The sequence below is a fragment of the Stegostoma tigrinum genome, chromosome 33 (assembly GCF_030684315.1).
Source record: "Stegostoma tigrinum isolate sSteTig4 chromosome 33, sSteTig4.hap1, whole genome shotgun sequence".
Lineage (NCBI taxonomy): Eukaryota > Metazoa > Chordata > Chondrichthyes > Orectolobiformes > Stegostomatidae > Stegostoma > Stegostoma tigrinum.
Window position 1 is genome coordinate 16,456,748 of NC_081386.1, and position 13,282 is coordinate 16,470,029.

The 13,282-nt window shown below is 38.0% G+C and overlaps 1 protein-coding gene across 8 annotated transcripts in view; it reads left to right on the forward strand.

The window, feature by feature from the left end:
- tcf12 (transcription factor 12) overlaps nucleotides 1–13,282 on the forward strand; it is a 283,602-nt gene that overhangs the window by 162,197 nt on the left and 108,123 nt on the right. For all 8 annotated transcript variants that reach the window (XM_048562540.2, XM_048562541.2, XM_048562538.2 and 5 more), the window contains one exon: nucleotides 9,299–9,404. In XM_048562540.2, coding sequence (XP_048418497.2) covers nucleotides 9,299–9,404 — 106 coding nt within the window. The remainder of the gene's footprint in view (nucleotides 1–9,298; nucleotides 9,405–13,282) is intronic.

A 13,282-nucleotide genomic window follows, 5' to 3' on the forward strand; every position in this document is an offset into this window, starting at 1 on the left:
TAGCATGTGCCTGCAGTAGGTCAGAGGTGATTTTTCTGAGCTTGCACAGTGAGTAAATAGATAATAAATTATGCTAGAGATCTGTGTGCAGATGTCAGTACCCTAATAATCTTCTGTGAATTCCAAATAATTAGTTACATAGATTCCAAATAATTAATTACATAGGTTGAGCTATATACGTGGCTGCAGCATTTTCTGTGCCATAATGAAATGTAGGCACCAACAGACCTACAAAATAACTTTTAGGTTTAGGGTTGATCTTGGGGCTGGAGGTGTGGGATCTGCCACCTTTCATCTTTTTCATTGTAACCTGCAAACCGTATGTTTAAAAGTACACAAAAATTTAACCAAGTGTAAAACTTGTATTTTTGATATAAGAAAAATGATTAATAGTGCAGTGCATCCACATGAACATTTTAGTCTATAAATTAGTATGTTATGAACTAATTTGTTTGTATATTTCTGGGTGTGGTTCTTGCTTTAAAGTCAAAGATGTACAATGGGATCTATTACAGTTTTTCTCTTGGAAATTAATTTTGTACACTGCCTTTCCTCAACAAAATCTTTTATAATTTGACTTGTATATTTCAGAGAAGGATTGCTCATCAATTTGTTTTATAATGCGAACTTAAAATTATGCCATTGTGTATGGTCCTTTTTTTCATAAAACCATTTCTATCAGGTCTGTAGTTTCGTTCTTTAGCTGGGAGGATGGAATCTGGACATCTCAACTACTGGTGTTGATGTTGGTCCACAGTAGATTGGTAATTTTTCCTTGGATATATGCCTGCAGATTTACCATTTTCTTCCTCTCCAAACAAAATCTTGCTCATGCAAAGTAATTTTTCTTTGTCTTTGGCTGAACTTTAACTGGTAAATTAAGTAAAGTAAAAGTTCAGTTTTGGTTATGATCAATACTGGAATTTGCTTATAAAGTTTGAAGATGACCCACCTAAATGTCATTCCAGGCTTTATATGTTTTCCATTTCAGTTGGGCTTTTAAGTAAATGATAATGACCCACCACCATGACATTTACAAAGCAGGGGATAATTGACTTCGTATTTCAGTGAAATTGCAATCATGCAGTAAAGACTCGGGTCATTGCAGTGTGAGATGATGGATCACTTTTTGCCTATAGAAAGAGCTGTGATGTAGTGGTGTGCATTTAACATATTGAGGTTGCCATATGGAGGTACACATTTGCACAAAGTCTAATTAGAATATTTATCCACCTTTCCTTAACTATAATTACCCCATCTAAATGCAACAAGGATCTCATTTTAGGATGTATTGTTCTGCTTAGAGAAAAACTTCCACGTAATCATTAACTTTTAACAAATACTGTGGATGTTTGATTCTTATCAACATAATAAAGGTTTAAACTTGTTGCTCAACCATGAACATTGGAGATGTTAAGCTACTAGTGCTTTGTACAAATTAGCAAATTTTAAATGTCTGCAAAAAGAGAACTAAAAATTCCAGGGTAGTCATAAGAAAAATATATTGAGAGGCTAGTGATTAGATAATACAGAAACACTAGGGCAGGAAACAGTTGTTTGAAGTTTAAATTTCTGTAAGGCTGGTATCGTTTAACAGTTTGAAGATAAATATTTGAAACCAAGGATGATAAATGGTTCTGAGAAGCCAGCAGAAAATCACATTAGTTTCAGATTGTGTTTGCAAAGTGCTAGCACTAACACCATCAGCTGATTGGCTCCATCCCTGCTGTTACATATGTTAGTTCTATTTCCTCCCAAAGTTTTTCCAACTCCTGATTCATGGAAGTTTAGTGGGCTGAATTGTTCAAAATTTCAATTGTTGTGGAGGCCATTGAGTAGCATTACTATTGATCTGTTTTTAATATGTTTCCTGGTTGTCAATTCAGTGACACAAATAAGCTTGGGTGCTGGATTTTAATTTCACTTGGGCTGGTGGCAAGTGGTCTGTCTGTTAGAAATAATTTGATCAATCTCTCTTGTCATCCAGGGCTACCGCTACTCATGTAAGCACTTTGTTTCTTTGTTCAGTTAGTTCTAAGTTGGTTATCTCGAGTTTACAATAATGACTGGTGAAGGAAAAGGGAAGGGGGAGCTGTTAATTCATTTTTGAGTAGTATGAGATTGAAAAGGATTAAAGAAACTTCAACCATGTGTCTAAACTATACAGTGGCGTACGTGGCCTCATGATAGTTGATCTTTATTGCTGAGTCCATAAATTCCAAACACACTTTGCTCTACTCACTTGGTCAAAAAAATTATCAGTGTATTTGTACTTCCTAATTGCATAACTTTCCAATTCGAACACAAAGTAGGAAAACTAAATTATAACCATGACTGGTCTCTGTCTTTAATACTGTGAAGTCTTATCTCTGTTAACTTCTTTTGCTCCTTACCAGAATGTTTTCTTCCTCTCTTGATTTGCTTAAAATCTATTAATTTTCCGTTTCACTTTGGTTCTGAAGAAAGGAACTTTACCTAAAATCTTATCTCTCTTTCTGCCAGACCAACTGAATATTTTCAGCACTTGCTGTTTTTATTTCAGACTTCCAGAATTCAAATTTTGCATTTTTAAAATTGATTATAACTTATTAATGTTGTCAATTTAAATTGGACCTATTTTAACCTAACCTTCAATGTACACAGTAAACATAATTATCTTTCCCTTTAAATATATTAACCTTGGACCAGGAGCAGACTTAGCAGAATGTTCCAGGGTTCTGAGGGTTAAATGATGAGATCCCATAAACCAGGCCCGTTTTTTTCCCTTGGGAATACAAGAGGGTAAAGGATAGTTTGAGTGAGTTGTTTTTTGAGGAATTTGAAAGCAATTGCTAGGGGAATTAGAAATTTCATCTGCTGGTGAGTAACTCAGACAAGGACATCTTGTAACAGTCTCCATCATAAGGGAAAAAGCATTTGACAACCTAATGGGACTCAGACAAGTTGCTACGTCACGGATATCAAATGATTTTAGAAGAAGTGCTACAGCGATAGTGGAGGCATTGGTTGAAATATTCCAGAATTCTCTGGATTCTGCAGGGGTTCCAGTGGATTGGAAAACTGCTAATGTGACTGTCTTGTTGAAGAAAGGATGGAGACAGAGCAGGAAATTGTAGCCCAGTTTGCGTAACATCTGCCATTGGGGAAAATGCTGGAGACTATTATTAGGGAAAAAAAAATAACATGGCATTTAGAAAAGATTAATGCAATCAAAGTTTACCATAGAAAGAGAAATCATGTTTAACAAATTTGCTGGAGTTATTTGAGGATGTAACCAGCAGAGTTGATAAAGAGGAGCTGATGGATGTAATGTGTTTGGATTTTTACAAGAGATTTACTAAGTTAGAACACAAAAGATGGTTGCACAAAATTGAACTCTCCATACTGAGGTTAATGTATTAGTATGGATTGAAGATTAGTTAACACACAGAAGAAAGAATTGGGATTAATTTTTTTCCAGGTTGGAAAGATCAGTCCTAAGATCTCAATTATTTACTACCTCTATTGATGACTTGGAGGATGGATCAGAGTGTATGTGTATGAATCTGCTGGTTGGAAACTGATGGGAGGCCATGTTGTGATGACAACATAAGAAACTTGCAAGAGAATACACCAATTGGTTGAGTAGACAAAGCATGGCAGATGAAGATTAATGTAGGAAATGTGAGCTAATATTTGGAGGGAAGAATCATTAAACAGACTTTTTAAATAGACTGCAAAAAAGTTCAGTACAGAGGGACCTAGATGTTTTTATGCATGAAATGCAACAAGTTAATTAGCATGCAGGGACAGCAAGAAGTTAGGGAAAATTGAATTTTGGCCTTTATTGGTAGGGTTTTGGAGTTTTAAAGCAGGACAGTCTTTGCAACTGTACAAGGTGTTGGTAAGATACATGGAGTTCTGTGTATAGTTTTGGTCCCCACATTTAAAGGGATCTACTGATATTGTTGGCAGTTCAAATGTGATTCACTTGGCTGTTTATTAGGATAAAGAGGTGACATAGCAAAAATGTTTAACCCAGCCAGGCCTTCATTCATTAACATTTGGAAGAATGAAGGGTGATCTTATTGAAATGTTCAAGAATCTGGGAGTCTTGTCAGGGTTGATGTTGAGGAGATGTTTGTGTTAGTGGGGGGAGCCTTGAACTAGCGGACATACTAATGGAATAAGGAGACATCTGTTTAAAATTGAGATGGGACATATTTATTCTCCCAGAGTGTAGTAAACGTCTGGAATTCTCTACTGCAGAGAATGATGGATGTTGAATCTCAAAATGCTTAAAAAGGAGATTCTTAAAAAATGATGAGTTGATGGCTAACCTCAGCTGATATAAAAGGGGATTGAGGACTGGGGCAGATCAGTCCATACTTTTCAAAGGCATGAATGAATCTTCTACTCTTATTTCTTGTGTTCCTCTGTTATGAGGGTTCAGAAGATCAGAGCCAAGCAGGACATTCAGGATTGAACTTAGGAAGTATTTCTACATATAAAGGCTGGTAGAACAAAGCTCAAGAGATGCTGAGTAAATCATGGTCTTAATGAATGGCACAACGGGATCAAGGAGCTGAATTCCTGTTCTGATTTTCCGTGAAATGTAAAATATGCACAGCTGTTGTGTATGTTCCATTATTGGTCTAACAAAATAAAGCTGGCTTTCAATAACCTCTCCATTACATTATCTTAACATTAGATTATGCACATGCAGAAATTGCTTATTTCTCAGCCTTTTATGTAATATTTTCCTTCAAGATTTTGTAAGCATGTTGAGACCCCTTGCCAATTTTGCTTGAATTGCAGTTCATATATTTTGTTCCGATCTTCGGTAGATGTCCAATTTTATTTGCTTTCCACTGGTAGTTGCCCCAGCCCACAGTCTGGAGTTCATCACCTAAATCAATGTGCCTCTCCACCTGCTATGTATTGCTTGAATGAATATGGCACATTTCATGACCACTGAACAGCTGACATCCCTTCACTTCAAAAGTATCTAATGGACTGTTGTTAGGTAGAAAGTGTTGTAGTCAATTTATCCACGGGAAATAAACTCCTGTAAACAGCACAACAGTAAATGACAGATGATTTGATTTTGTGATGGTTTGAGGGATAAGCATTAGCCAGGACAGTGGGGATATTTGTCCCAGAGATAATGGGAACTGCAGATGCTGGAGAGTCCGCGATAACTAAGTGTGGAGCTGGATGAACGCAGCAGGCCAAGCAGCTTCTTAGGAGCACAAAAGCTGACATTTCGGGCCTTGACCCTTGCTGTGTACAGTAGTGCCATCCAGTGTTTAGCTGCATAGCTGCAGGAAAGTTTCTGCTCACTGATTGGTGTTCCATTGTGTTGCTCCGCTTGCAGGAGCTGCTGTTGCACACAGACCATGGAGTTCTGCATGTCAGCAAGAACAATTTGGGAAACGTTGTGCCATCATATCTTTATTCACCTGAAAGGGCAAAGATTTAGTTAATTTAACATCTTATCCAAAGCAAAGGGTACCTTTAGCAGTGCACCATACCCAGTTTTGCCTGGAGTGTCAGCATTGATTTTTGTTGCCAAATCCTGCAGCAGTGACTCAAATTTCCTTCAAATGACTTGCTGTCAAATTAGGATTTTGTGTTCGGAAAACCTGTGCAAATACAAGGTCTACTTGTCTGAATAAATGTGACGTAAGAGGTATTGAATTCATAGCTTTCACGCTTGTTCGAAAGTTTTGAAGGTTTTTAAAAAATTACAACAATTTCAGAATGACTTGAGGACTGTAATATTCTAAAATCAGGAATAGCCAAAGTCAAGTTAATAACACAAATTACGTACAGTTCGTGTTGCGAAATCTTTTTGCATTCCTCTGAATGGATCCTTGAATTAGAAACTAACCTCAACCTTCTCTGATCCATCATGTTTCCAAATCAACAAATGAAAGGCACACAAAATGCAATGAATACTTCTCTCTTCTTATCCTCAGTGGGTTTTTCTATTCTTAACATTCAGACATTTGTTGTTGTTACTGATTATTCTTTTAAATGTTAAATAACCAAATCTTTGGAATTGAAGGCCAGAGTGCCTTAATAATATTTCCGGAATCCTGTGGTAAATAGTTTTCTTAATGACATTATTGCCCTTTCCCAGTAATCTGCCCTACCCCTTCATATTCAAATTTGAGGGGCCAGTTATAGGATTTTAATGTTTACACATTGATATTAGCCAAGGCCTTCTCACCATGGGATTTGGCAGTTTCTGGTTTGATATTTCAAGCTTTTATTAAAGTGTGACCATTTTGCTGAGGGAATGTGTTGTAATTTAAATGTATTTTTCAACATTTGGCATTGGGATGAGTTCAAAGCTGGTGCATCTGCTAGATTCAAATAAATTTGACTTTTCTGATCTGCCTTAAACTTAGGTTGGGTTTTCATGGCTTGATGGTTACTTGAAGCAGTAAATCTCATTATATCTGAGTCACGATTTGCATTGGCTACAGCTATTATTGAGGTATTTCTCCATTAATGAGCATTCATCCATATTAAAATTGCGACATTTCAGTTTCTGCAGTCTTAACAGGAAACATATGCAATATGAAATCAATCTTTCCATTACCAGTTGGTACATTGGGGTTGCTGCTTCAGTTCAGAGTTTTTCTTTGACTTTGAGAGTTTATTTGTAGTATGAGTGAAGGTCACTTCTATCTTTGGATTATTCTGGCTTTTGTTTCAGCAATTGTTTGGGGTAGATGGGAGGATAAGTACGTCAGCTGAGATTAGTTTTATTGCCTTTTTCCTGTTAACTCATTTGGCCTGCTCTCAGATCCATTTGAGTTGTGGTCCTTTCCAGACAGCCGTGTTGTTGATATTATGCTTTATTGATGTTTTAGCGTACCTTCCATTTCCACCAGCATGTCAAAGTGGCAAGGGAATGGATGAATCAGGTGCAGTACTGATTGGATCTATACTGTTGAAAATTGTACTTACTCAAAGGATAACAAAACCATTTGTTTAGTCTGTTCTAGATTGTAAACCTTTGAATTAAAGGTTTTCCATTTTACAAAAGTTTCAGGAATTGCATTTTCTTATTTTCTGTTTCATAATGGATGTTTGAGTAATTATTGCCAAATATAGTATTACTTTTTGAGCTGTACTTCATTTGAATTATGTAACTCCGTTTCCTCAGCAAATATTTTTTACTTCAATGAAATAATTGACGTTTTGTTGTATTACTTTAGCAGGCACTAGTTGCCGACTGGCCCATTCGTGATTCATCATATCTCAACCATGATTGAGAATGTCAACAGGCTATGCTTTTGAAGAAGTCTGCACTGCTGAGCCTAGTCAATCCTCCAAGTAGCAGAAGTGGATTGATAGTGATCAGTCGTCTGTGTTCCATTTGATAACTGTTGTACAGCGATTTAGAGATTTGCACTGTTTTGGTCAAGTGTTATCTTTTCTGAGACCCAGTGCAGACTGTTTATTCTTGCCTGTTCCTCTCCTGACTGAAATAGTCACTTTGCACTGCAAATGTGGGAGCTATAGTCCAGCCTCTTTTATTTCAGCTTGTATTTTACATTGTTTTGAGGAAGCCTTAGAAAGTCTTCATGGACCCCAGTTTGAGAACCGCTGTGACTGTGACTGGAAGTTCCCTAGGGAGGATCATCAAACTCTCTGTAGATTGAGCATTAAACTTGGGGTTTCTTGATTTATCTGGGCTAACTGTGTACAGGATACACTACTAGACCATCAGATAAGTGCTTGCCTGAAATTTCAGAAAACCCCAGATATACAAAACAGCTTACCATTGTAGTATTGGGCTCTTTGTTTAGTGATGGTGAAATTATCCTTTTGCACAACATGTTAAAAACAGGAATTGGCAATGAGTTGCAGGAGATCAGATGACATGAGGGATCTGTTTCTAATTTGTGGACTGTTCTGATTATAACTCTGAGAAACTTGGTCCTTCTCTGGCATTGGCTGATGATTTACTCTCCATCTGGAGCTAATGAAATTATTGAGACTGCATCGGTATGGTTTGGCGCACAGAGTCTTTGATCCCAGAATCAAGGTTGGCACGAGCATGTTTCATAACTGAGTGTTTATTTCTGTTTGTAAAAGCTAAGTGGTATGCATATTTTGGACAGGCAAGAAAGGAGAAAAAAGACAGATGCTGCTCAAAGTAGTCAGTGCTGTTATTTAGAGCTAGCAGTACTTGATATGTATAAACCCTGTTTCAGAAATTCATGAGTTTCTTTTGTTTATGATTCTGTTTGGTATATGTGACATTAAAATAAGAAATTGGCCCATGAAAGTGGAAATGCCACAGAACCATTATAGTTGATCTCTGATTTGAAATATACTATAGCTGACACTTCACATTTTTGCGATATAAGCGTCCACTGCTTTCCCCTTTTGATCAAATCATGTCATTTCAGTGAAGTTGGTTTTCTTCCTCCAGATTTCACTTGACAGTGATGGATTAACCAAAAGCCTGAGCATATGTTTATTTGTGTGACAAAGACAGAAATCTGTTTTAAGCTATTGTGTTTGAAGATACGTGACAAAAAGGTCTATTCTAAACCTGTTTAGAGTTGAATTTTGTTCATTTTTTTTCTCCTCTGCCCCAGATCAGTGCATGCTGTAGCCAGAAGTTTAGATTTGATAGGGATAACTGGGTTCATTGTTACCCTGATGATTTTCAACTTGAACTGATATTTGGCTTCTAGCCAGTTAAAGATCTTAGCACCTAGTTTTATTTTAAATTGAAGTGAGGGTCTGTTGAAGAAACAGGGGAAGGTGATGAAATAGTAGCTGGACTGTTAGTGCAGAGACCCAAGTAACGATCTAGGGACTTGGATTTGAAACCCACTTTGGCAAATTGTAAAATTTTAATTTAATGAAAATCTGTAATTAAAAGTATCATAATGACCACAAAGCTCTTGTCAATTGTTGGAAAAACCCATCTGGTCCACTAATGTCCTTTTGGGAACAAATTTTCTGTCCTTGCTGATGTGGCCTGCAGATCCACAACAATACGGTTGACTCTTAACTGCCCTCCAAGTGATTAGAGGGGGGCAATAAATGCTGACCTAGCCAGTGATGACCACTTGAATAAAAAAAAGCATGAAATGAGAGTCTTTGGAAGATTACTTGATATTGAAAGTTCAGATCTCACAGCATGGTTTGGGCATGGATTATGAGCTTTTTAAAATCATTTTGTTTTCTATGTCCTGATTTTCAAATAAAATTGAAGCAGAAACTTTTCCAAGTTTAAAATCTGTCTTTTTTTCTCATCTATTTCAATTTTTCTTTCTTTCTCCAGGTTTATGCACCTTCTCCAGGCTCAGATGATTTCAATAGGGAGTCTCCTAGTTACCCATCACCCAAACCACCCAGCAGCATGTTTGCCACTACATTCTTTATGCAAGGTAATTTGTAGTTCCTGCTCATTCTTAAAAAAATGCCTTTTTTTTAAGGGTGGGGAGACGGTGGAGGAAAAGTGTGCAAATAAGAAACAGGAGTAGGCCACTCAACCCTTCGAGCCTGCTGTACAATTCAGTAAGATCATTGGCTGATCTGATTTTAACTTCCAACTCCACATTCGTGCATATCCATCTGTGACTTAAAAATATTTAAAGATTCTGCATTCATGTCTTCTGAGGAAGTGAATTCCAAAGACTCTCGATCCTTACAGAAAAAAAGTTTCCTCATTTCTGTTTCAAATGACCACTGTCTTATTTTTAAACAATGACCCCTAGTTCTAGATTTTGCCATGTGAAGAAGCATCCTTTTGACATCCATCCAGTCAAGGCGTCTCCCATCAGGGTCATATCTGTTTCAATTAAGTTATCTCTGACTCTTCTAAACTCTGGAGAATACATGCCTAGCCTAGTTAGCCTTTCCTCATTAAGCCAGATATTAGTACAGGTATTAATGTAGTAAAGATTCACTGAACTGCTTTTAGTGTATTGACATCCTTTGACAAGAATGGTGATCAGCACACAGTACTCCAGGTGCGATCTCAGCAATGCACTGTATAGCCTCCCCGCTCTTGTATTCGATTCCTCTTAGATTAAACTATAGCATTTTATTAGCTTTCTTGATAACTTATAGTACTTGCATACTTACTTTGGTTCATATGCTAGGACATTCAGATATCTCTGCATCTCAGAGCTTTGCAAATTCCCACTATTTAGATAAATACTTTCTTATTTTTTCTGCCAAATGGGCATTTTCACACTTTTTCACATTGTACTGTATATGCACTGTACTCCGTAAAAAATTGAGGCCCCATGCCGAACCATGTGGCTCATCTCTTGTGGCACCTTGTTAGCTTGTAAAAGACCCACTTACTTCTACTGTCTGCTCCCTGTTAGCAAGCTAATCTTGTTTCCATGCCACTATGTTAACCCCTGCACTATGAGCTTTTATTTTACACAATAATGTTTGATGTGGCACGTTGTCTTCAAGAGCTATATAATGCTAATTTGGATGCATAGGTACAGGCGTCTTTAGTCCAGTTTGCAATTGGAGTGCATCTGGAAAGGAGTGAGGTCTTTGGTGAGTGAGGAATTTCAGTGAAGTAGAGAAGGAAATAATCTGTTTTCTACCTCTGACACCCTTTAGTATTTGGCTTTTATTTCAGTGCAATGGAGCAAACTGGTGAATAACTGTTAAGTTACTCAGTTTCCAATAAATAACTTGTAAATTAAGGTATGGCAAGGCATTCAGCTGAGTGGTATGTACAGTCTGTGGCATTTGGGTGGTCATGGGTGCAGGAAGTGTCAATAACTGCAGAAACATGAGCTCTGAGTTTCAGAACTTGATTGGCGGTTTAAGTCACTGTGATGATTTGCAAAACAGGTTGTTGGCTCACTTAGCGAGGTAGTTACATTGAATGTTAAGAACATGCAGGCAGGTATGGAAAGAGTGACCATGAATCACTTTAAGAGAACCAGGTGATTAGTGCAGGAGTCCCTGGAGGTGAATCCCCTTGCTAACTAATTTTCCATTTTGGATATTGCTAAGGGTGATGATTGCTCACATGAGTAAAGCCAGAGCCATGTTTGTATCATCATGTTAAGCTCATATCTCCAGAAGGGAGGAAGAGAATAGAATATCCTTTATTGTGACATGTACTCAATTGTAGGAATACAGAGAAAAGCTTTTACAGTGTCTGCCTGTTGTGATGACATCTTACATACAAGTACCTAGGTACAGGGAAAAGTGGCAGTGGCTATCAACATGACTCCAGGATGATCTGTAACCTCCCTGGTGTCGCAATCAAAGAGGTTATGGGACAGCTGGGGAGACTGAACAGCCAGAGCTCATGATCCATATTGATCTCAACAATAAATGTAGGAAAAGAGATAAGAGCCTGAAGGCAGATTTTAGGCAGCTCTGCAAGCAATTAATAACCAAGACCTGTGGCTGCATCATTGTTGTAGGAGGGAGGGCATCATATTTCTGAGGCTCTGGGCCAGGCGGAACCTGTACAAGATCAATGGGCTGCATCTTAGCAGGACTGGAATTCATGTCCTTCCAAGTTGACTTGCTAATACTGTTGGGTAGAGTTTGAACTAGATTGACAGAGGAATGTAAACCTCAGAGGGAATTCTGATTGGAGGGAAGCAAAAGTTGTGACTTGAAGTTAAAAAGTAGTGAGCAAAGTTGGAAGATAGACGAAGTGGAAGCAGGCATCAAACAGGATCACATACAGAATGTTAAAAACATCAAATTAAGGACAATCTGTCTGATAGCTTGCAGCATTTACAAAAGGGTAAATACAAACTCACTGATTAGTAGTAGTCTGTTGTGAGTGGATATTGATTTAAGACCATAAACATGGCTTAAAAACTCAACTTGGATAAAGTAATGTTTTAGCACTTCAAATTAGATTTATTTGCATGATTGAGTTAAGACATTTCTAGTTGTTTGTCTGACAATGAACAGGAATACGATTTTTTAATCTGTACATGGATAGGAGTAAGGGTAAAATAAAAGTCTATGTTCTATTTAGTAATGCCTGGGAGCTCAGGCCTGTGATTTGTACATCTTGCACAGGTGGGAAATGCTGGATGCTCCTGGTGGACTGGATGTCCATGTGTGCAGGAGGTGCCTCAACTGGAGCAACTCAAGCTCTTGGTTTCGGAGTTTGATTGGCAACTGGGGCACTACAGTGCAGTCAAGAGACTGAAAAATCCATGGATTTGACACATCTCAAAACATGGTGGCCCTACAGTACGGAATTGGGTGTGTGCTATAGCCCCCTGAACACTTGGGGAGGTGTAAAGAATCAAATATGTAATTAAATTTTAGAAAATTGCAGGAACAAAAGATCTGTAACAGTCAGTGATTTCAGCTATCAGAATAGTAACTGGGATTGTTTTAATGTGCAAGGTAGACAGAGAGCAAAATTCTTAAGTTGCATCCTAAACTTTCGTAGCCAGCACTTTGAAAAACCTACAAGGGAGAGTGCAGTTCTACACCTAATATACTGAAATGAGTGAGCCTGTGAAGGTGAAAGGCATAACAATAATCCCTGAAATGGTAGGTTTAACATATGATGAACAGCTAAGGATCCTGGGATTGTATTCATGAGAGTTTAGAAGGTTGAGGGGAGATCTAGTAGAAACGTACAAGATAATGTATGGCTTAGAAAGGGTGGACGCTGGGAAGTTGTTTCCGACTAGGACCCGTGGGCACAGCTTTAGAATTAGAGGGGTAAGTTTAAAACGGAAATGAGACAGTTCTTCAGCCAGAGAGTGGTGGGCTTGTGGAATTCATTACCACTGGGCACATTGGAGGCCAGGACGTTAAATGTCTTCAAGGCAGAGATTGATAAATTCTTGATCTCACAAGGAATCAAGGGCTACAGGGAGAGTTCAGGGAAGTGGAGTTGAAATGCCCATCAGCCATAATTAAATAACAGAGTGGACTCGATGGGCTGAATGGCCTCATGTCCACTCCTATGTCTTATGGTCTTATGGTCTCTATCACCAATTTAAGACCATAAGTCAGTTAAGCTTCAGCTAGCAGTGATATAGGATAAGGATGGGCTGGGAATAAAACTTCTAAACTGTGGAAGGGCTAATTTTACAAAAGTAAGATATGATTTGTCCCAGGTAGACTGTAAACAGCTACTTGCAGAAATTGTCAGAGCAGTGAGAGGAATTCAGTAAAGAAGTACTGGGAGTACAGGCCAAATAGGTTCCCGTAAAGACAAAAGGTGGACCCAAGTTGGGAAGACCCTGAAAGTCACAAGATATAAAAGTTAGGATTAAGAAAAATAAAAGAAGCTTATAGC